This window comes from Arachis duranensis, unplaced genomic scaffold (genome assembly GCF_000817695.3).
Source record: "Arachis duranensis cultivar V14167 unplaced genomic scaffold, aradu.V14167.gnm2.J7QH unplaced_Scaffold_165934, whole genome shotgun sequence".
NCBI lineage: Eukaryota > Viridiplantae > Streptophyta > Magnoliopsida > Fabales > Fabaceae > Arachis > Arachis duranensis.
In genome coordinates this window covers 3,636,120-3,659,290 of record NW_026264258.1, presented here as the reverse complement: position 1 = coordinate 3,659,290, position 23,171 = coordinate 3,636,120, and the positions used below count along the sequence as shown (strand labels likewise).

General features: G+C 33.0%; 3 protein-coding genes across 3 annotated transcripts; 2 read left to right on the top strand and 1 right to left on the bottom strand.

Moving 5' to 3' along the window:
* Positions 1-6: 6 nt before the first annotated feature.
* Positions 7-2,545, top strand: LOC107477691 (50S ribosomal protein HLP, mitochondrial). Its single transcript, XM_016097748.3, has 3 exons — positions 7-165; positions 1,441-1,532; positions 2,012-2,545. Exons 1-3 carry the CDS (start codon positions 132-134, stop codon positions 2,390-2,392), a joined length of 507 nt encoding a protein of 168 aa, XP_015953234.1. The 5' UTR covers positions 7-131; the 3' UTR covers positions 2,393-2,545.
* An 8,482-nt stretch (positions 2,546-11,027) lies between these two features.
* Positions 11,028-13,193, top strand: LOC127743971 (HVA22-like protein f). Its single transcript, XM_052256232.1, has 5 exons — positions 11,028-11,168; positions 11,737-11,763; positions 11,968-12,090; positions 12,646-12,895; positions 13,004-13,193. Exons 1-5 carry the CDS (start codon positions 11,122-11,124, stop codon positions 13,028-13,030), a joined length of 474 nt encoding a protein of 157 aa, XP_052112192.1. The 5' UTR covers positions 11,028-11,121; the 3' UTR covers positions 13,031-13,193.
* A 149-nt stretch (positions 13,194-13,342) lies between these two features.
* Positions 13,343-21,676, bottom strand: LOC107478595 (uncharacterized; the record flags this gene model as incomplete). Its single annotated transcript, XM_052256045.1, is given in 3 exon segments — positions 13,343-15,916; positions 15,995-16,328; positions 21,322-21,676. Coding segments are annotated over 3 exon segments (3,115 nt in total), but the record flags the coding sequence as incomplete, so codon positions are not given.
* Positions 21,677-23,171: the final 1,495 nt, after the last annotated feature.

Sequence of the window (23,171 nt, the reverse complement as noted above, 5' to 3'; positions counted from 1 at the left end):
AGTAAATAAATCATAAAATAAAACGACGTCGTTTTGACGAAGGGTTTCGTTAAACCCTTTTCTTCGTCGGAGATCTACACTCTCTGCAGTGAAGTATTCAGTATTCAACTGTGAAGAATAGAATTTCGAAGATGGCTGCAAGCTTCGCTTCCAGGTGCTCTCGTGGTAAGGTTAACTGTTTCGTTTACAGTAACTCACTTGATTCTTCTTTTTCTTTCGTTTTTGCTTGAATTTTCTTAATCATGTTATGTTTCGTTCTATGAGCTTCAAATGATTGTTTTTATTATTTAGATTCATCATTCATGTCTGAGATAGAGCGCTGAAATTTCGTGTATCACAGAAAAAATTGAATTTTTTCCCAACTGTTAAGTTGCAACTATGTATTAGTTTCCATTTCAAGTTGCTTAATTTTACGGTATGCAGTTTAGCTTATTAGAAGGAATGGAATGACAAATTCATATATGCTGCCTTTTAGCTATGAATCTTGAAACTTGTGACAAGTCACAGGATACTATTCTATTATTCTTGAACTTGATGCTTAGGCATAGGGCTTCTATGGTTTTAGAGTTAGAGTACGATCTTTCAAATTTATATAGTTGTTGCTGTTATGATGTTGTGTGTTTCAAAATACTGCTGGCTCAACTATTAGTTTTCTTGGCTTAATGCATTATTCTTGTTGGTTTACATCGGTTGCTGCTAGTAGCTCATCACTATTCGACTAATCTCTGAGCTCATGACAACTGTTTTCATTTGTTTCAACATTATCGTTTCTTAGCAATTGATTTTAGCTTAATTGTAACCTCCATTTGCAGGATTTTGGTAGGTTTAGTAGTATACATATGGTTATTATGGTTATATACATGAGATGAATATCATTGAGATAGTGAAAGATACTTGACGAGGATTTAGCCTCTGAGGTATCCGGTAGGCCTTCACATTCGAAAGAATGGAACCTGTGTTTCATTTACTAATGAAATTATTTAGTCATTGAACGTCGTTTTCATTATGATTTATGAATGGAGTGGCTTGTAGTTGATTCGTACTGGTTCATTTCTTTGGTAACCAACCAAAAGTGAGTCATGAGAAGGATAATATGCTTCTATGGGGAAAAAAAAGCTTGCAATTTATCAGGGAAGCGTGCAGTTATTATGGACACTTTATAGTTTCATATTGTATAATGATTTTTATTTCTTAAAACATGAACTCCTGCCAATTTTGTATATTTGCAATAATCTTTTCTTCTTCAACAACTGCATTTTGTATATTTGCAATAATCTTTCTAACTTCTTCTTGATATATGTTGAGCTCACATCCATGCCACTGCTATAATCCCCTATCGATTTCCTTTTGCAATTGAAGCATGGACTGAATATATTCAATGATGATATATTTATTTTCACCTCGTCATCTTTTCTGTTCCATGCATAAAAACCAAACTAGTGAGTCGTTCTCTGTTCGGTGGATTAAGCAACAACTCCCCTGGTTTATTTACCACATCACATGAGATGACATGCAGCAATTCCTTTTCTCAGGTTAGTATATATGAACTTGGCTTCTAGAGAACAAAATAGTAATGGTAATTTTTCCTTGTACTGCAAAAGTACCAGATATGGATTGGTGACTAAATTTGTTTAGTGACAAGATATGCATGTTATTATGAGTAATAAGGGCCTGTTTGATTTCTTTTTTCAATCTCTTATTTTCATTTTTAGTGTATTTTGTTTTTAAAATTTTGCGAAAGAAAAGTGAAAATAGGATATGAAATCAGAAAATAAGATTCTATTGTTTTCTTCTTTTTATTCATGAACTGAAGACACTAAAAATGAAAACATAGACCAAACAAGGAAAGAAGAATCCACTTCAACCGATATGCCCTTAGGCACGGCCATACATAACATAGAAATCGCACTCAGAAAGGGTGGACAATTAGCTAGAGCAGCAGGCTTAACCCGTCCTATAGTATTCGATATGCATCCTTGCTTACCAAAAAACGCATCCCAATTCCTTGCAGCTGCAGCAACAGCGCACCTTCATACAAATGAGGACCGTTCTCAAGGTCGCAGACAACTCTGGGGCTAAAAAGGTCATGTGTATACAGGCTCTGAAAGGTAAGAAAGGAGCGAGATTAGGCGACACAATAGTAGCATCCGTGAAGGAAGCACATCCTAATGGAAAAGTGAAGAAAGGAAAAGTAGTATATGGTGTGGTTGTGCGTGCGGCAATGCAAAGGGGGCGATGCGACGGCAGTGAGGTCAAGTTTGACGACAATGCTGTGGTGCTTGTCGACAAGCAAGGCCAGCCTATTGGGACCAGAGTTTTTGGACCTGTCCCTCATGAGCTGAGGCAGAAGAAGCATGTCAAGATTCTTACCTTGGCAGGACATATTGCTTAAAGGAAAAAGGGGTTATCCTTCAAATTTTTGTTATGATTCTTACTTTTATCATTCATATAATTTGTATCTTTTTGTGTAAGGTTAAGGTTAGGATTTCATCAATCAATCTATGAGGAGAAAAATAGACAGATGTATTGAAAAATTTCGAATCAAATAAGCTGTTTTTATATGGTTGCTTTTTCGGTTATATGATTTGTTGACAGCACAGTATAAATATATCTAGAAGGAACTTAATTATAAACCATACTAACCGAAAATTTTTAAGCGTACCAGTATATTGGTGTTTTAGTGATTTTTAACCGTTGATCACTTGATCTCAATTATGAAAAATATAAGAAGAGTTTCTAGTATACCTGAAATATCGGTGTTCTAGTTACTGTTGATCTAAATTATAAAAAATATATATAATATATATTAATTAAAATCAACGGTTAAAATACTTGAAACACCGGTACATTTAAAATTTTTGAAACACGTGTATAGTATACTTGAAAACTTTTCCAGACTATAATTTAAGCTTTGTAATTCATGGTTGTCATCCATTCACCATGCACATCATGTAACATGTATTCACATGATGTACACTGAAATTTCTATTGATTTCAACCTTGAGTCAAAACTAATTTTAATATCTATTTTAAAAAAATATTTAAATTCACCAACCAAAATCACATTGATAACTCACTAAAAATTACTCAATCAAACATAACATGTTTTGACAAAAGAAGAAAAAGAAGAAACCGTACCATGATTAGATATTAATATTACACTTCTGTTCTGTGTTTGGACACTTTTGGTAGGCATACAATTTTTTATTTTTCATTTTTTTAGCTTTTGACATTGCAAAACATTGTGAAAGTTTACAAACTAAAATAAATGTGGATTTAGACAATTAAAAAAAAAATCAAAATAGCATTCCTATATTCTTCGCCGATCATAAACCGCTATGTATAGCAATGTCATGCCCTCCATGTATAATCAATATTAAGATTATGGAAAATGCTCTATGTATACTAAAATTTAATCACTAAATTAGTTATCATGCATTTGTATGTATTTATACATATTGATTTATATATTTTTTCAATTAAATAATCAACTACAAAAATAATTAAACCTGTCATAGTAGAATAAATAAATTTCAATAAAAAATAATCAAACTTGTTTAGTTGTATGTAATATAAATAAATATTTTTTATAAGATACAAAATACATAATTCTATAGAATTTTTAATTGCATTAAACATGATTATATATCTATACCTTACCCATATAGCACGCAATTCCTCAATGGGGTGTTGTACTTGTGCATATATGATTCTTTACCTAGCTAATTCAATTTATTTAAAAACAATCAATATTGTTAAATTGAGATATCGCTCCAAGATGAATGTGATATTTAGTTTATAAACTTACTTAACTAGAACAGTTAATAGTATACATAGAGGTATTTTTAAGACCCAGATTATTTGGATTCGGACTTCAAGATATATTTTATTGGGTTTAGATTTGTCACTTTTATTTGACATTATTTTTATGTCGTCTTCTTGTTATGTTTTGCGTCACCCAACTTGCCCCGACCCATACTAATTTTATATTTGATCAACCCAGTTTAACACAGTTTATTTTATCGGATCAAAATGAAAGAAATTTTGCCACAGTAGCTTTAATTGCAGAAGAATAAAAAGAAAAAAAAGGGAAATTGAAAAACTAAAGAATAGAAAATATTGAATTTAGTTTCAGTAAAATAAAGAGTCAACCTCTCAATAGAGTTTTTCCTCTCTACTTATATAGCCCTCTTAAAATCAAGACTAGTTCTCTAATTATCATAATTAATCATTCTTAATCTCAACATCCTCCTCAAACTTGAACTTGGCCTTAGGACAACTCGCAGTTTGAACCTCAATCTTTCAAATGTGGAAGTTGTCAAAGGTTTAGTAAGAAGATCAGCAACTTGGTCTGTCCCTGGAATATGCATAACCTGTAACTGTTTTTTATTTATCTTGTCCCTGATTAATTGTACTTCAAGCTGAAAATATTTAGTCTTGTCATGTAACACATGATTTGCCATTAACAAAACAGTGCTTAAGTTGTCACAATATATCATTGAAGCAGTTTGAAACTTGACATCCAGTTCTTCTAACAAATGCTTGAGCCATTGTACCTTAACTTCACAAGCTACTACCCTCCTAAATTCTGCTTCTGCATAGGAATGACTTATAGTTGGTTGTTTCCTGCACATCTAAGAAATTAAGTTAGTCCCAAAATACACACAATACCCTGACACCGACTCTCTATCTTCTAGATCAGCAACCCAATCTGAGTCTCCAAATCCATATAATCTCATATCATCACTTCTGTGCAGGACTAAATCATGATGTTGTGTGCCTCTCAAATATCTTAACACCCGCTTTGCTGCCTTCCAATGAGCTAAGAGGGGAGAATGCATAAATTGGCTAATTTTTGCCACAGCAAAAGAAATATCTGGTCTTGTGATGCATAAATATTGTAGAGAATCTACAACAATTCGATAAAGTTTTGGATCTTTAAAACCCTTTAAACCTGTCAACAACAATTGTAACGAAGAAATCATAGGGATTGGCATAGAGCTAGCTTGAGCCATCCCCAATTTTGACAATAAATCTGTAATATATTTAGTTTGTGAGAGATGCAAAGTTTCATTTCAATTTTGTGAATCTCAATCCCTAAAAAATAGCTTAAGTCACCTAAATCTTTTGATGAGAAAATAATGTTCAATTTCTTAATCATGCCAGCCACACAATGTGAATTATTGTCAGTAATTATAATATCAGCCACATATCAAAAAATATAAATAATTGAATTGGTATGTTTCTTGATAAATAAAGAATTATCAGACTTGGCATTATTGAAACCAAAAAAGTATAAAGTGGTGCTTAACTTAATGAACCACTCTCTAAGAGCTTGTTTCAAGCCGTAGAGAGATTTATTCAACCTACAAACATGTGTGTCAAACTTTTCTTCAAAGCCAATCGGATGTGACATGTAGATTATTTGATGTAAATCCCCGTTCAAAAAGGCATTGTTGAAATTAAATTGCCTTATCACCCAATTTCGAAAAAGAGCTAAGCTTAAGATCAGTCTAATTGTTGTAGGTCTAATTATCGGACTAAAAACTTGCTCAAAGTCAAAACCTTCTTCTTGGTGAAAGCCTTGAGCCACTAACCTAGCTTTATACTTGTGAACGGATCCATTATGGTGTCTTTTAATGGTAAAAATCCATTTACAACCTATAGTTTTTGCATTTTCTGGCTTAGGCACTAAAGACCAAGTATTAGTTCTTTGTAGAGCTTGAAACTCTTCTATCATCGCCTCTTTTCAACAAGGATTACTGAGGGCAACATGAGCTATTTTAGGAGGTTGTTCATCACTAGTTTTGAACTAAATAGAAGAAAAAAATACTTTTGGTTTAGACGAACCTGTTTTAGACCTTGTCATCATAGCATGAGTATTGTGAAGAGTAATTGGTTGTAAATAGTTTGATGTTGTAGAGGGTTGAGTGTTAGAGGATTCTATAAGTGGAAGAACAATGTCTTTGCCAGAAGTGGGTTGCATTGGGCCTTGTGGCTGTGTTGGAGTAGGAGTGTGGCTAAGACCAAAAGCATCCTCTAATTGATAACTTGGATAGTCTTAGTTGTGACAGAAGGAACACCTTTAATTGTATGTGAACTAAGTAGAGTGTCTTGTTCATTTAGGCTGCGTTTATTTTTGGAGACAGAACAGGACATGACACTAAGACAGAGACAATAGAACGGAGACACTAAAAATTATTTTTTGTGTATTGTGTTTGGATACGATGGACAAGACACTAATGTAATGTCCTGTATTATGTTTAGATAGACATAGACAAAACTAAAATATTATGTGAAATGACTAAAATAGCCATGTAATTCTAAATTTTTTACATCAAGTACAAATTAATTTAATAAAAAATAAGAGTATGTAGGAGTACAGAAAATTACAAAAAGAATTGATTTATGAACCAATAAGATAAAAATGGTATTAAAGTAACAAAATTAAGAATAAATAAAGTAACATAAAGTAGAAAAGTGAATTAACTCTCTATTAATACAACATGCCATAGAGAAGAGAATAAACGATAAAAAAGAATAAATTAATTATCCAGTCAAGTAAGAAATTCTATAAAAAAAAAAAGAAAAAAGAGAGTATCTGAAAAAAAAGAACGCAGAGAAAGAAGAACTACGATGTAGAGAAAAAACTAAAATAAGAAGAGATAATAGTAAAATAATAAAAAATATCTATCCATAGAAAGGAAAAAAATTTTGATAAAAAAGTATGTGTCCACCTTTCTCAAATCCTCCATCATTGTCCTTCGTAAAAGAGTGGACACAAAAATATAAAATAGTGTCTTAGAGACAATGTGTTCCGTGTCCATGTATCTATCTCTAAACACATTTTAAACATTCGTTGTCCATGTCTCTGTGTTCTGTCTCCGAAAACAAACGCTACCCTAAGGTGCATGGATTTTGATAAGTGGCTGAAGTGACATGTGGAACAATAGTAGGAACAAGGTACTTTGAAAAATAAAAAGAACTATCTGCATCCTGCTTAAGTCAAGCTCATTAATAGCAGATTTAGGGAGAAATAAATCAAAATAAAAAAACTGAGATTCATCAAATTTAACATTTCTAGTCATATATATTCGTCCATTGGGTGATAGATATTTATAGCCTTTGTAATTAGGGGGCGTATCCAAGAAATACACACTTATGTGATCTATAAGAAGAGAAAAATATGTGCTACCAAAGATTTTGAGAGATTGATAATCAGGTTTCTGTGTAATAAGACCTCAAAAGGTGATTTTCATGACAAAATAAGAGTGGGTAACCTATTTATCAAATAAGTAGCTATAATAACAGCTTCATCCCAAAAAATCTTTGGCATTTGAGCAGTGGATAACATAGCTAAACTCATTTCTATTAAGTGCCGATATTTCCTCTCAGCTCTTTCATTTTGTTGGGGGATATATGAACATAAAAAATGATGTTGAATACCTTCTTGTGCAAGATATATAGAGAAAGTTTTGGAAGCGTACTCACCTCCATTATCTGACTGTAAAGCCTTTAATTTGTATTCAGTTTGGTTTTTTATAAAATTTTTATATTGAATGAAAGCTGTAAAAACTTAAGATTTATGAGAAAGTAAAATGTACATGTATATCTGGAAAATGCATCAATAAATGTAACATAATACTTGTAACCAAGATGAGAAATATAGGAGAGGGTCTCCAAACATCCGTATAAACTAATTGCAATGGTGAAATGTAAACAGTTAAAGAATTACTATATAGAATAGAATGCATTTTAGTTTGAACACAATTTTCACAAAGACTAAGGTTCTTGTAATACCCTACCACACAAAGTCTTATGCTTAAGTCATAAAGTTGAGGTGGCAAGGTATTACGACCTCTAAAAGTAAAAAAAAAATATATATAGCAAAGGCCGGTCAGAGTATATATATATATATATATATATAACCCAAAAGATTAACCCCAAGTATATGATAAAATACCTGTTTCTCCAAGTCAACCTTTAGGGGGGACAAAATACAAAATACGAAGGTGGAGAGTCTATATACATATATACAAAGCATAAAATAAAATACAGTAATCCCAAGATAACCAACTTCGCTTGCAGAGGAAACTCCAGACGCTCACCGAGGTGCATCTCGACCTGCATCTGAAAAATAACAATATTGTATGGGATGAGAACCGGGGGTTCTGAGTATGGTTAAGGTGCCCACATATATAATAAGCAAGGTCCCGAAAAAGTCAAAGGCAATCCTAGAACGCCGACAATCGGATTATAAATATTAAGGAATTAAAGTTAAAACCATAAATGAGGGTAGGTCTCTAAGGTTCTAAACTTGATCAATATCTAATCAAAACCCTCAATCTCTTCGCCTTTCTTCCGTTTCTCCAACTCCGATAAAATTGAATAGACAGACAAAATAGACAAGTCAAACACATACAGAAAGCATATATAACAAGTAGGCAATTAGCGGTTAACGTGAATAAACAATTAAGCAAGCCAAGACAATGCACGCTCAAACAAAATATACAAATGCACATGATGCATGCCTTTCCTAGCGCAGGCCATGAGCTCATGCGTCGGTTGTCTACCCGCAACCCGACATTACTCGAAGTGAATGTCGAATATGGTCCCTTTACTGTGTTAACTAGACACCTTGGTATCACGGTTACCCGTGTCAATTAGGCCTCATTATAATAACATTTCAATGTGTATCACAGTAAGGACAATAAAAGGCATGAAATTAAAAAAAAATAAAGTTATCCTCAACAAATTTAGATACAGAGATCAGATTCTTGGTTATATGAAGACAGTGAATTAGCTTTTGTAAAGAAAACCATCTTTTAGAAGATAAAGAATACACAAAGGAGTGTCCAATATTAGATATAAAAATACCTGTTCCATTACCTATATGCACTTGTTCTGGCCCTATGTATTCAGATGATGCAATCAAGTTAGATTGAGAAGATGTTGCATGATAAGATGCACCTGTATCGGGATACCAAGCTGGGTCAAAGACAATAGATGGTGCAGCAAGGAATGCAGCAGGGTCGTGAAAGGTATTTATAGGTGGAGGAGGAATGGTTGCAATAGAATTCACTTGGGTTGGAGTGGAAGCAGTCGATGAAAGAGAGTTGTAGTTATTCATTCGAGTGTCTTGATTTTTTGATAGTGGGAGAATCTGTTGATCAAATCTATGAAAACAGTGCCAAGCAATGTGTCCAAATTGGCCACATACTTGGCATTGAGGTTGTGATTGTTGATAAAAAGACTTGCCACCTCTAAAAGGTCGACCTCCACCTCTTCTCCTTTCTCTCATCGGATTGCCTCTCACAGTATTTGACATAGAAAGAAAAGAACTTTGAGCAAAATTAGCTTGTATAAGAACATTATCTGATTTTCTGAACTTATTCATCATGAATTAATACTAGAGTTTGTACTTCACAAAGACTATACATTTTAGGTTTTGCATTGATTGTGATTAAAAGACTTTGATAGTCTTCATTTAAACCCTTAAGAATAGCTTTTACATGTTTCTCTGTCGAAAAAGGGTAATCTACGGCTGCCAAAGAATCTGCAAGGCTTTTAATTTTTAAGATATAATCTTGAGCAAACATACCATGTTTCTTGACCAATTTGAGTTGTGCTTTGAGTTGTTTAACCTTACATTTGATGGATTTCTCGAAATATTCTTCAATCTTTTCCCAAATTTCATAAGTAAAAATGCACCCAACCATTTTACTTTTTGAAATCAAAATCCATAGATGCGAGCATCCATGAGCCGAGATTATAGTCGTCATGCCTCCATTGTTTGAATTGTTGAGATTCAATCCCAACTTGCTAATTTGCCGTGAAATCAAATTGAGGAGGAATTCGTGTTGGATGGAAATGATCTTCAAGATCTTGTCCTCGAATTGTAAAGAGAACTTGTTGTTACCAAGTCTTGTGATTATTCTCACCAAATTTGTCACTAATCAGGTGAAAGGGTTTCTAATTGAAGAAATTTGGGGGAAAATTGTTGATAACAAAAGAAGAGGGAAGAGTGTTATTGGAATTAAAATTGGCAGAATCTTTATTGGGAGAAGCCATAGATTAAAAACCTGTGGCTCTTGATACCATGAAAAAATTTTTGCAACAGTTGCTTGATCGTAGAAGAATAGAAAGAAAGAAGGGAAAATCGAAAAATTAAAGAATAGAAAATATTGAATTTAATTTCACTAAAATAAATGAGTCATCCTCTCAATAGAGTTTTCTCTCTATACTTATATAATCCTCTTAAAGCTAAAACTAATTCTCTAATTATCATAATTAATCATCTTTAATCTCAACACAAAATAGATTCAATATTTTTTTAGATCTAAGTCCAAAGCTAATTAAAGCTGGTTAGGCCAGCCACCCATAAACACCCACTTGGGTATGGAATTGGCATTAGAATTAAAACTTACCTGATTTTCTAGTTTCAATCTTTTATACTTGAAATGATGAAATTTAATTCTTTTACATGTAAAGAATTTAAAAATAACTAAAATAAAATTGTATTTCAATTATTTTTTAAATAGAAGTCATGTGAATTACACGGTCTGTTCAAAATTATACAAGTCTTTCGAAAAATTGTCATTTGCCATTGTTAAAATTAATAATTATATTATGTGTACAAAAAAAATTAATCATCAATTAATTACTGTGTATAAAAAATATTATCTTACTATAAAAAAGTTTTATTAGTGTAAGTGAATATAAACAAATATATAATATGTATAAATATATATAATTAAATATATAATACCTGATTACAAAAGTCCACATGCAAATCCCAATCTTTCTAACATAAAATAAATATATAATATATATAGGCACCTACGTGCCCTAACCCTTTCTATTGCTTTGCTTACATATCCGTTAAGCTTTTATATGGTTCTTAATTAATTTCTTCCCATTAGAGAAAAGAAGACTTTTGTGTCGTCCCATAAACATTCTTTGCTTCCTTCATCAACCAACTTGCACTTCAATATAAATAGATACCCGATAAACTACTTGAACCAATTAGTGAAAAGCTGCATAGTATAACTCATTATTATTCAATCTAACTTAGCTTCCATAAAAGATCCTTTGAATTATTGAATAACACATCTTCATATCATGGGCGCTCTTGGAACAGTTGTAAGAAATTTCTACACAATAGCAGGGTAAATATGTAAATATATGCATATATCTTTGTTATTCTCATATATCTACCAACTTTCATTATATTTCATTTGTTTAGAATCACTACTTCTAATAAATTGGGTGAAAACTCAAGTGCAGTTGACTTTACGTGAAGTTGGTACCTGAAAACTGTTAGATGATTTGAATGAATTGACTAATTTTTTATCTAACGACTCTCAAATATCAGTTTCACGTAAAGTCGACTTCACCTAAATTTTTACCAATAATAGATAGGGCAATTGCCCAATAAATTAATATGGTAAAGGAAGATTATTATAAAAGAAAATTATTATAGACAAAGCCATATATGTATGGTTTATTTATGATAGAGAGCATATACATATATATGAAATTTTCCATATATATATATATATAGTCAATGCTTAGGTTTTGTTTTGTTCTTTTTTATTTAATTATTTGTATTGTTTAGCTTACAACGATAATCCTTTGCGATACGAAATAATTCCACAAACTTTTGTATATGTAGTTTGATGGTTAAATAATTACATATGTATATAAGTTTCTAATTTTGTTTTTCACTTTTGACAGGCCTGGAGTGATGCTTCTTTATCCCTTGTAAGCTAGTAGCTAGTTGCCATTCTTAATTAACTTTATGACTTTATGACTAATAATATATAAATAATACTATTTTTGCTCTACATTCATATTCATTCCTTTTTAAGTTTTATATATAGAAGTTTGAAAGTAGTGCAATAATATTTATTTTTGGGGTGTATCAATATAATGACATATTTTGTATGAGTAAATATAATATTACAGATACGCATCAATAAGGGCGATTGAGAGTCCTTCAACCTTAGATGATCATCAATGGCTAACTTACTGGGTTTTATACTCCTTCGTCGAACTCTTTGAGCTTTCATGTTATAATATTCTAGCATGGTACGTAGATATATGTATATTATATGATAAGGAGTTTACATAAAAATACATGCATATACATATACATATTCTAATACATATTTGAGTATTAAAAGAAGTGGATTGATAGAATACCATATTCTAACCTTTTCAAAATAATAATTGATTATTTGATAAATTAAAATTGAGGTATTAAAAATGTTATTTGCACATGAAAATCAGTTACCAAAATTAATCGCGATGTATTTATATATAAATACATATATAGTTTAATTTATTTTTAATATTTATTCATTCTACATTGATAGTTGAATTTAATGTTGATTTTGGTGTAAATTGATAAATACATCTTGATGCAGTCATATCTAAATACATTAATTTTTTAACGTGCCAACTTATTAAAAGTAATAGTATACATAGTGATATTATTTCTTTTTCCTTGGCGTCCATGATTAATGTCCATTTTTTACGTACAAATATCATCATTAATTATACCAAAACCAAGTTGAAAATTGAAATACCAAATAGATTTCTATATGTGGCTAATAATAATTGAACATTTATTATATTATATAGGTTTCCCATATGGCCATACATGAAGCTTGTGTTTTGCATTTGGCTGGTACTGCCAATGTTCAATGGTGCTGCTTTTATATATGAGAATTATGTGAGGCAATATGTGAAGATAGTAAGCTATGGAAGTTACAAGGATTCAGATCAAGACAAGAGGAAGGACCTTCAAATGTTGAGCATTGATGCAAAAAAATCTGTTGAACGCTACATAGAGAGATATGGTCCTGATGCATTTGAGAAAGTTGTCAAAGCTGTATGCTATCAACAACTCTAATTAAGTACATATGTTTGCTTCATTATAAAGCTTATCTATATTTCATCTTTTAATAATATTTTCCCATTTCTTTATTCGAATTTGCAGGCTGAGAAAGAAGCTTGGAGGCACTGAAGATTGATTTAACCAAGTTGATATCTTATTAGGATTTTATAAACGTTGTGTAATCATTGTTTTTGTTGCATGTGTTATTATGCACAAAAATATTATGTAATCCTTAACTATACTTTGTTTAAATTGCAACAATCTTGAGGTTGATACTTTAAATTATATTATATATAGCTTCCACAATACTATACTTTTCACGATAGAATATATTATGATTGGTATAAAATAAAGATAACAAATTAAAAATAAAGGTAAACATAAAAATGAAACGAACCAACATGGAATTCGCAAAATAAGATAAATTGTTGTCTTTGCAATAAAAGCTAACATGAAGGAATAATACTTTGAATGAAGATGAATATCTAAATATAGAACTGATAAATAATGTTTCATTGGATATACTATAATGAAAAAAAAAAAAAGGAAAAAGAAAAAGAACCTGATACCATAAAATGTTGAATTAGGCCTAAAACCTATGCATTTTTGTAAGTCTCCTCCGAAGTTCAAGATCTCTATCACAGTCAGTTGTCGCAGTATTTGGAATGGCAGAAGAATTCATTGTTCTTGTGTAGTTCTGATCCATGTTCTGAGAAGGTCTTAGAATGGAATTAGCACCAACATGACTTGCAGGGTTCAGATTCTGAGTTTGATTCTGTCTTGAGTATAATGCACCATTCAATTGGGAACCAAGTTCAACAGCTCCTGCATTTCTTTGCAACCCTGCACTTGAGCTTCCTCCGGTCGAACTGATCATGCGGCCAAATGGGTTTCCTTGCACTGCTATATTTTGTAACTTGTTAGGCCTTATAAGATCAATGAAATTAGAAGCTGGTCTTTTCCTGGCATTTGTGTATGGATGATGATTATGGTCATTGGTAGTAGTCATGATACCATTCGGATTCACTCTGTCAGCGACCTGAGGTATGTTTATAAATCCACTATTTACTGCAGAGTGTGGTGATTTGTTAAGGGGAGTAACTGGAATATATGGAGGTTGAGCAACCATTGGTGGTGGACAAGGATCAGGAGGATACCGAAATTCTGCTGAATGGTTCCCGGCCGGTGTAGTGAAATTGTTTTCCCGTGTATCTTGAGGAAAGCTTCTAGTAGCAGAGGTCCCTGGAAGCCTTTCTGTTGGACCTAACAACCATGGTGGGAAAGTTGTAAAAGTAGCACTTTGCCTCTGAAACAACGATGTTTTTGCCGGTTCTTCAACACCTTGGTGCATTAAAGGAAATTCGGACGCTGAACTCGAAGCATGATGATGGTGCTTATTCCTGTCATTCAGCTCAAGTTGGGGTAAAGGAGTATGCTGAGGAGATGGTAGTACTTGAGACTTAAAGCTGATGTGTGATTTTAGTTTGGCACCAGACGTAGATTGCCACTGCAAATTAGAACTAGAAATATTTTTGTTGAGTCCAAGGTTTCCTTGTTGGCATACATGATTACTTTGAAGAAATCCAGAGCCTGTACCAGTCATCAAAACAGTGCCTTGTAATGATGGGTTACTTTGAATTAACACATTCTCAGGTGGTGTTTGTGATGAATGTGAACCAGAAGCCCGATCCAGCTTAGAGCATCTTCCCAATAAAGAATTGTCCGTAGCAGCATGATGCTCAGGATAATGCCTCCTTCTGGATTCTTCACCTCTCACAAATGTTTGTTTCTCTTTGTTGCTCCCACCAATTAGAACATCTTTACCCATCAATCTCATTGTTGGTTGGCGGGAAGGTCCAGCACTCGGTGCAATAGGTCCTGAACTTTCTTTTGGATAAATCATTCCATTTCCCATGTAGTTAGGCGTCTTATCACGTTCGGCGGGATAGGATCTGGCAAGATTCAAACCTGGATCAAGCAGCTGAACCAAGTGACCGGAACTCCTACTATCAGAATTTTGCTGGAAGATGTTTGTTCGGCTACTTCCATGTAACTCTGTAACACCTAACCTGGCTGGATAATGTGGAAATGGATTTAGCCTATCTTGAACCGTCTTCTGAACCACATTCCTGGCACCAATGCTTGAATGTTGTTGGCTATTTTGATGGGAAGTTTCCTTCATAGGTGCATTAAAGTAACCTTTTAATATGCATGATTTATCCGGTTGGTGATTCATCACTGCTTTTCCGCTGATGGAATTGGAACTGAAATTGATCAGCTCACCGTGAGAATTGAGTGGCAAACCAATAAAGTTCTGGTCCATGAGATTTTCTCTTGCATTTGCTTTTCCCTGGCCAAGAAACTGGTTCGAGTTATCAGACATATCTGCATTAAAGATGCTAAACGATGGTCTGCTACTTAAAGCTTTGCCATTATTACCATTGTCGCCATAATTATGCGGTTGAAATTCAGGCCTCTCATTTGCTTTGTTAAACGAAGTAGAATACGAGGATGAAGGCCCCAAAAATGTCCTTGTATTTGAATTCGAGTTAGAGTTCAAGTTCGTAGTGGCGGATTTAATAGTCCTATCCTCCATATGATCCACGAATTTTCTAGTGGAAATGAAAGCTTCAGATTCAGGCACTTGCGTATTTACACCAGAAACCTGTCCTGTTTGAACTGCAGGAAGAGATCTAGGAGCGAAAGCATATGGAGAACAATGCAGTGGAGTTGTGTTGCCTCTATCAGACTTGTCATGGAATGCCACGTTGGATGGTGATGATTGACCCTTCTCTGAAATGTGCTTTGATTTCTCTTGATTGGTACATGGCTGCAAGAAATTCTGTGCTGCAACTTGACCAAGAACATTGCAAAACTGTTTACTTTCAGCAATAGGGCAAACCTCCTTGCCTTTGTCTTTGTTAATGGCATTATTGTCATCATTTTTTTTGGCCTCCGAATTCCGAGTTGCCTCAGCCTCACTTTCAGAGCAATGCTCATTTGCAAATGAAGACTCTGATGCATCCGAAGCCAAGTTAGTAGCAGTTTCATCAAATGAGCTTCTATCTTTTGGGCCAAGTGTATAATCCTTACCAGAGAATCTCACATGCTTGTCTGAAGTTGGCACTTGAATATCACAGCGGCTTTCTTCTTCGGTACCTTCTTGAACATTGCAACCACCACTTGAAGTATTTCGAGAGATATGTTTGTGATTCTTGAGTATGCCACGAATGGGAGAGACTGCTTTTTGTAGCTTTTCAACTGAGTCACAACTTACTTGTTCCTTCTTTTCTTCTGGTAATATCTTCAAATCCAATTTCTTTTCATGGGTAAGAGAAGCATCAATGACATCAACTTCAACATCTACTCCTTTTTGTTTTGTGGATCTTGTTGCTGATCTTTGCACCTTGCTCTTAGATGCATCTTCCTGAGACTCGAAGAAAACTAACTTAAACAATAACCATAACAACAATAATTGCATAATATATATTAACAACTGAATAATGCAGAAAAATGATGTGATAGCTAGCTAGTGAAGGTCTCTCAACTCTAACAAGAATTGCAAACGGATGGAAAAGGAGAGGAAAAGCTTAGGTGACTCAATGGAACTAAATTTTATATAACGAATAGGACTTAAAAAAGAAAATACTCTACGCAAAAGGTTTGTCGGGGAAGACTTGTGAGCATGCTTTGATAGAAATTTTAGTCATTCTCCTGTATTTTATTTATTTTGTCATGTAAGTTGTAGAAAGTATTTGTTTGGAAAGGTAATTTTAAATTTTTATATATATAAGTTACAAGAATTTTATATTTAAAATAGTGTTCAAACTTAAAAACTAGATGATAAATAACTCATAGGATACTATAGAAATAGATTTGTGCAACAAATTAAACAACTAATTACCACCACCTTTTAGATGAGTAAAGTACAGGCCCTAAGACACATTTTGTTATTCATCTACTTCCCATCTTTCTTTGAAATATAAACTCTCCTGTCCTATTCTAGCAATTCGATCTTCTCATTATTATTATTTTGTTCTTTGAAGATCAAAATATTCTTTATTTACTAAAACTTATATAAATGAATTTCTATATAAAAAAGAACGTGACTAATAATAGTATACTAAGAGAATATATATTACTAACTATAATTTGTCATAATTATTTAAAAAAACGTATTTTATCTGCAATTGATTTTATAATATTCATATATAATATTTTTAGTAAAATAAGGGAAGAGCAATGCTAGGGGCCAGCAATTTTTGTGATTGTTAGCCATCAAATAGCCATCAATGATGATTTGATGGTGTGAGATTGGTGTGAAATTTCATCCAATGGCTCACATTTCTCTGCTGGTTACATGCTGGCCAAAATTCACTAAAATTGCTGGCCCCTAGACTTTTTCTTCAATCTTTACATGTTCATTATTTTACTTCCTAGAAAAAAAAAGCTATCCTTAATTAAGTAATAGTTATATATGTTATTGAAATATTTATAATATAAAAAATGAATAATAATAATAACAACAATAATAATAATAATAATAATAATATGATTTTCTTTTGAATTTTATGTAAAAGAATAAATATTAACAACAACAACTATATGATGATTATTTTTCAGAAAAAAATTGATATATATGTTAAACTGAACTATTCTTATTCCCTTATGAAAAAGTCTAGGGGCCAGCAATTTTAGTGAATTTTGGCCAGCATGTAACCAGCAGATTCTACTATTCTAGTTTGTTTTTATTTTTCTTATTTGATACGGGAATATCGGACGGAGTAGGTTTTAAAAATACAAGAAAGCAAAGTGTAATTAAAATGTGTGTCAAGAGAGAGGGGATATATATTTTACTTTTGGGAGAGGATAGAGACCTCTCTATAAGAAATAATAATGAAGTATTTATATATTTAATCAATAAAGAGATAGTTTTGCTGATTTTACTGATGAAAGAGAATTGATTAATTAATTTTATAAATATAAACAAAAATAAAGAAATAAATAATAATAGATGTAATAATACTAATAATAATAACACGTAAATATATATACGTTATAAGACAATTTTTCTTGTCGAGAAAAAGAAATTTAATATATTTTTTGTTTAGACAATTATAATATCTAAAATATTTTAACTCATTACGACGATACATAATGAGAACTAAAATATTTTATTTAACTTTCTCATCATTTAGATGTTATAACCTTTTTATTTATTTAATTAAGTAATATACATCTCTATTAGTATTTTAATTAACGCATATTAAAACCAAAGGATATATCAGATCTCTCTTTATTTAAGTATTATTTCTTCATTATTGGAGTTAATTGTTATCATTATTCTCTTTTCTTGAAAAAACTGATAACCCGGACTAGTTAACCTCTTTTTTTTTTTAATGTCCTGAAGCGTTTTTTTTTTTCAAAATAAAATATGAAAGATTTACCCTAAAAGACAATTTGTACTAGCTTCAATCTTATCAACTTGTTATGTTTATAGGAGTATATATGTATCATGTATGCACCTACAAACATGAAAATAAAACAATTATGATAAAGTCATTCTGAATTTCATAAATTACAATTATTAAATATAAAGTGAAAACTCAGGTGCAGGTGCAGTCGACTTCACATGAAGTTGATACTTGAGAGTCGTTAGATGATTTAACTGATTTGCCTAAATTTTCATCTAATAACTCTAAAATATCAACTTCATGTAAAGTCGACTTCCTCTAAGTTTTCACCTAAATATAAACTTTTCCCATCGATTCTTAATTAAAGTTTTAGAATAAAGGAATTCGTCAATATTAGAAAAAGTTTCCAACTATAAATTAACCCAAAAACAAAAAATTGAAAAGAGAAAGGTATCTTTTAAAGAAACGGAGCAAAAGCAATTCCTTAACAAACAAATTACTGGGATATTAAAGCAATACTAAAGAATTTTACTAAACATCCATTGAAAAAGGCCTACTAAAGAGAGAGGATCATAGGGTAAATGCATGAATAGGATGCATAAAGAATACTTTAGCCCGTGAAAAATTTGAGGCCTTTTATCTACGAAACACTACATACATATCATGCACTACCTCTATATAGAAACTGTGTAATAATAATGATTCCTATTTCCTAGCCAAATCGAAACAAAAACATTATAATCATCATCAGACAAAGTTGGAATATAAAGCATTAAGGGAGATTAGCCTAGTGACATCCAGAAAACTAAGATTTGAGTAGAGACATTCTCCTAACGTAAGACCAGTAATAATATATTTTTTTTCCCTTTTAAAGGCATGCTCAAAAGTAGTTCAGTTGACATTGGTTAAATTATGGATGAAAAAAATGGGAATATATAATGAATTAAATATTATCAAAGTTGGTGTTTAAATAGTCACCAAAATTTTGACTATGTACTTAACACTCTTGTTGAACCAATAAAACCTATCCATGGAATTTCACAATTTTAATGTGATTAAATTGATTTTGGAGTACGGTCCGCTCTAGGAAAAAAAGATACCACTAACCAACATCTACAATATTGTGTGCAACCTTCACAATCAGCTCCTTAAAGTTACATATTTGACAACTTTTACTCATTGGTTTGGTTGCATCTAAAAAACAACGCTAGTTTAAAATAAAATGGTTACTATAAGTAACCAATAACTTTTTTGAACAACATAAACAACTATTAATTAAATTAAAATACATTATATTTTTAAATTATTTATCTAAATCTTAATATTAAAATAATCATCTGTACACCTAGTGAAATAAATATCTGATATATCTATTGTTTATATTATTTAGTATTTTCATTGTCTACCTATATTTTTTCAAAGAAAAAATATAGATAACCAACAACATTTTTCAATAATGTGTGAATAATATGAATTAATAGGATTAAAAGAGTAAATTAATCTTAAATTTAATTAATAACATTAAATTAGGGTATAATATATTTTTATTTGATTAGTGGTTATTTATGTTATTCAAAATGGTCATAGTTTATCTACCACTTCCACTTTTCCAAAATAAAATTCACAAAATACAAACTAACTTCCTTTTGACTAAGCGACACATATACTATAAGAGCAAATTAACCCACCATAGACTAAAACAGTTTCAGAATAAAATCAGACAAGTTTCTCATTCACGTATTATTATCACACATAACACCAAATTAGAATCATTATATACATAAAAGTGTAGATATATCCAACACTAGCATCAGTACCTCCCTCACGAGTGCATAAAATAATACACTTTAGAGTAGAACTCCACCTCCATAATGATCTAATATCACTCCACTAAGACTATAACCAAAATCCACCCAACTATAAGGAAAATTACTAGCCATTAACTCATTTTGTTTGAGATAGTGCACTTACTAATTTATGATTCACCTTTGAAATTATACAAGTTTTTATTTCAACAGTGTCTAAATGTTGAAGTCGTATAAATCATCAATACAGTTCAGTATATATCCCAAACGAAATGGATATGATCTCCCAATTCCTAATATACCCCAAACAAATTCAAGCACCTAATAAGTTGTATGTTAACCTCTATCTGCTAGAGTTAGGTCAGAAAAGCAAGGCCAGCCATAAGATAATGAAATTATATGAATGTTTATCTATATATATACACCATGCCCATGATGATGGCCCCATGTATGATAATTACCCTTTTCAAATTATTTGCTAATAGTGACGGGGCAGAAAGAACCCATCATCATCAGACTCAGTTACCTTCTTCCACCTCTTAACACATGACCCATGAGTGGCCCCTTCTATATAGCTATCATATATACCTGTCCTTCCTAAACAACTTCCAGCTGGATCAACATCCCAGCACCACACCATCAGCCCCCCTTCTCTTTTCCATTTTCTTCTGAATTCTTTCTACCTATTAAGACCTTTACCTCATATATATACATTGTATTTCTTAATTACTTTTGTATGGCATGCCAAATTCTCTATTTCATATATCAAATTCTCTCTATTTAATAACAAATTACGTACTCCGAACTAAATGCATGTCCTTTAATTTCCCGTGTACCCAACTCTCTAATAAGAAATAACCATGTTTTATCTTGTTTTTCTTTTCCTGAATTTTAGTTCAGACATAAACTCACACTATGATAGTCATCAATCCAATTTAATCTTCCACATATAACAAAAGTGATGCTATCTCTGTTACCTAGAGCTTCTGTTACCAAGAGACAAGCAACACATACAACACCAAGAAGCTAAGATATAATTTAAAGCTAATATTTTATGTTTTAAATTCCATTAATCGCATCGTTGGTTGCCTCCGATCCATTAAGCTCAAATTAAAATCAAGGAACTAGCATGCATAATAACGATAAAATCCTATTATTTCATGTAATGTAAACCATATATATGTACATACACGTAGCGTACCTTCGTTGCAGCGAACTCGTCGTTGAACAAATTCTTCTTATTCTTCCTTTTCTTTTTCTTCGGCTTCTTCATTTTCACCATCTTACTCTTAGTGCTCAGAGGTACAAGGCAAACGCGCTTTTGAACCTTGCTTTTCTTCTTCACCATTATCTTCTTCTTTTTCTTCTTTGGGTTCTTCTTTGTATTCTTCTTTCTCTTACCTGCGCCACGTTCCATGTTATCTTCTTCTTCATCTACTGTAGCATCCACTGGTGCGTCACAGTTTCCAGTGTCGATTTGCGGCGCCACGTTGAGAATCTCAGTGAGGGAACGCTTCTTTTGCGTTTTAGGCTTGAGATTCGACCCCAGCTTCTTCTCGTTTTTCCTCCTTCCGATCTCATTGATTGGCTGCCGCCACCAGTGGTTCCTTTGGATCTCAGCTCCTCGAGCCGCCGTGAAAGCCACCGGAACTTCTCGACCGTGACGGATACGTCCTCTCCGAACGGCCAGAACTTCATCTCCGTCTCGATTTCGGGTCGCTCATTCTCCAGCTCCTCCTCTTCCTCCTCCTCCATTAGATTCTCTTCTTGCTCTAGCTTTTCCTCTTCGTCTTCAACATTGAAAATCTCGGCGATGTAGCGCTTCTTCTTTGGCGCTTTTGACTTTGACTTCAATTTCGACATCTTCATCTGTCGCCGCCGCCGATCCTCCCTCAGGCATCCGTCCATGTGCACGTTCACCGCCGTCAGAGTCGCCGCTTTGAAATCGCCGCACACCGGGCAAACCATCTCCAATTTCTCCTCCTCTTCCTCATCCAACTTCTCCGATTCTCTCTCGCCGTCGTCTCCTTGACATGCCGTCTCCACCACCGCCGGATTCTCCAATTTCTCCACCTCCTCCTCCTCCGGCAACTTTTCCGATTTCTCCGATTCCCTCTTGCCGTTGTCGCCATGAGATACCGCGTCATCCACCGCCTGAATCTCCAATTTCTCCGCCTCTCCTTCTTCCTCCTGCGACGGTGACTTTTCTGAGCTTTTCGATTCTCTCGAAGCTGCAGCATCCGACGGAGGATTTTCATTTTCCTGTTCTCCGGAGGCGATGCGGTTGGATCTGAGCTCAGAGTCGTCGTAGTGGTCAGTGGTCCAGTTGGGAACAGTCATCGGCGGAAGCCATGAGCGTACTTGCTCTGCGGTTGCGTCGCTGGTCGGGAAGGGCCAGCACTGGAAGACGTCGCGCGACCTCATGATAAAGGCATAGCCCCTGCGAAGCACCGAATCAAAACCCACACAACAAAACCAGAAGAAAGAGACAAGAGTTAGTTACAGTCATAACAGTCACCCTACTCACTCATAAACCCAGCTAAAACCAAAATAAAAATAAAACAAAACAAATGAGAAAATTAAAAGGAAGATGAAGCGTAGATAAATGCCTTATTGAGAATGCTCGAGACATGATCCAGTGAGAAAGAGAAAGAGACTATGAAGCTGAAGAAGAAGAAGAAGAAGAAGAAGTGGTGGTGATAGAAGATCAGAAGAAAAGACATGAAGGAAGAGAGAGAGAAATGGTTTTGGATTAGAGAGAGAGAGCTAGCTGCCGCTGTGTGAGTAAAGTCGTCAAGTAATGCGAATATTTCAACTGTACAACTAATTTCATATTTATACATTTAACTTAATTATTTAATAAAATTATTCCTCCGGGAATTATTTTATAATATTAGTTTTTAATTACTTCTAATTATAGTCAAATTTATCTATAATATGCATTTTAAGTAACTAATAAATGATAACGAATAATGTTAGGGAGATAATAGTATAAAATTATTTTATTTAACATCATTTTTATAATTTTATATATAATATCTATAAGTATAT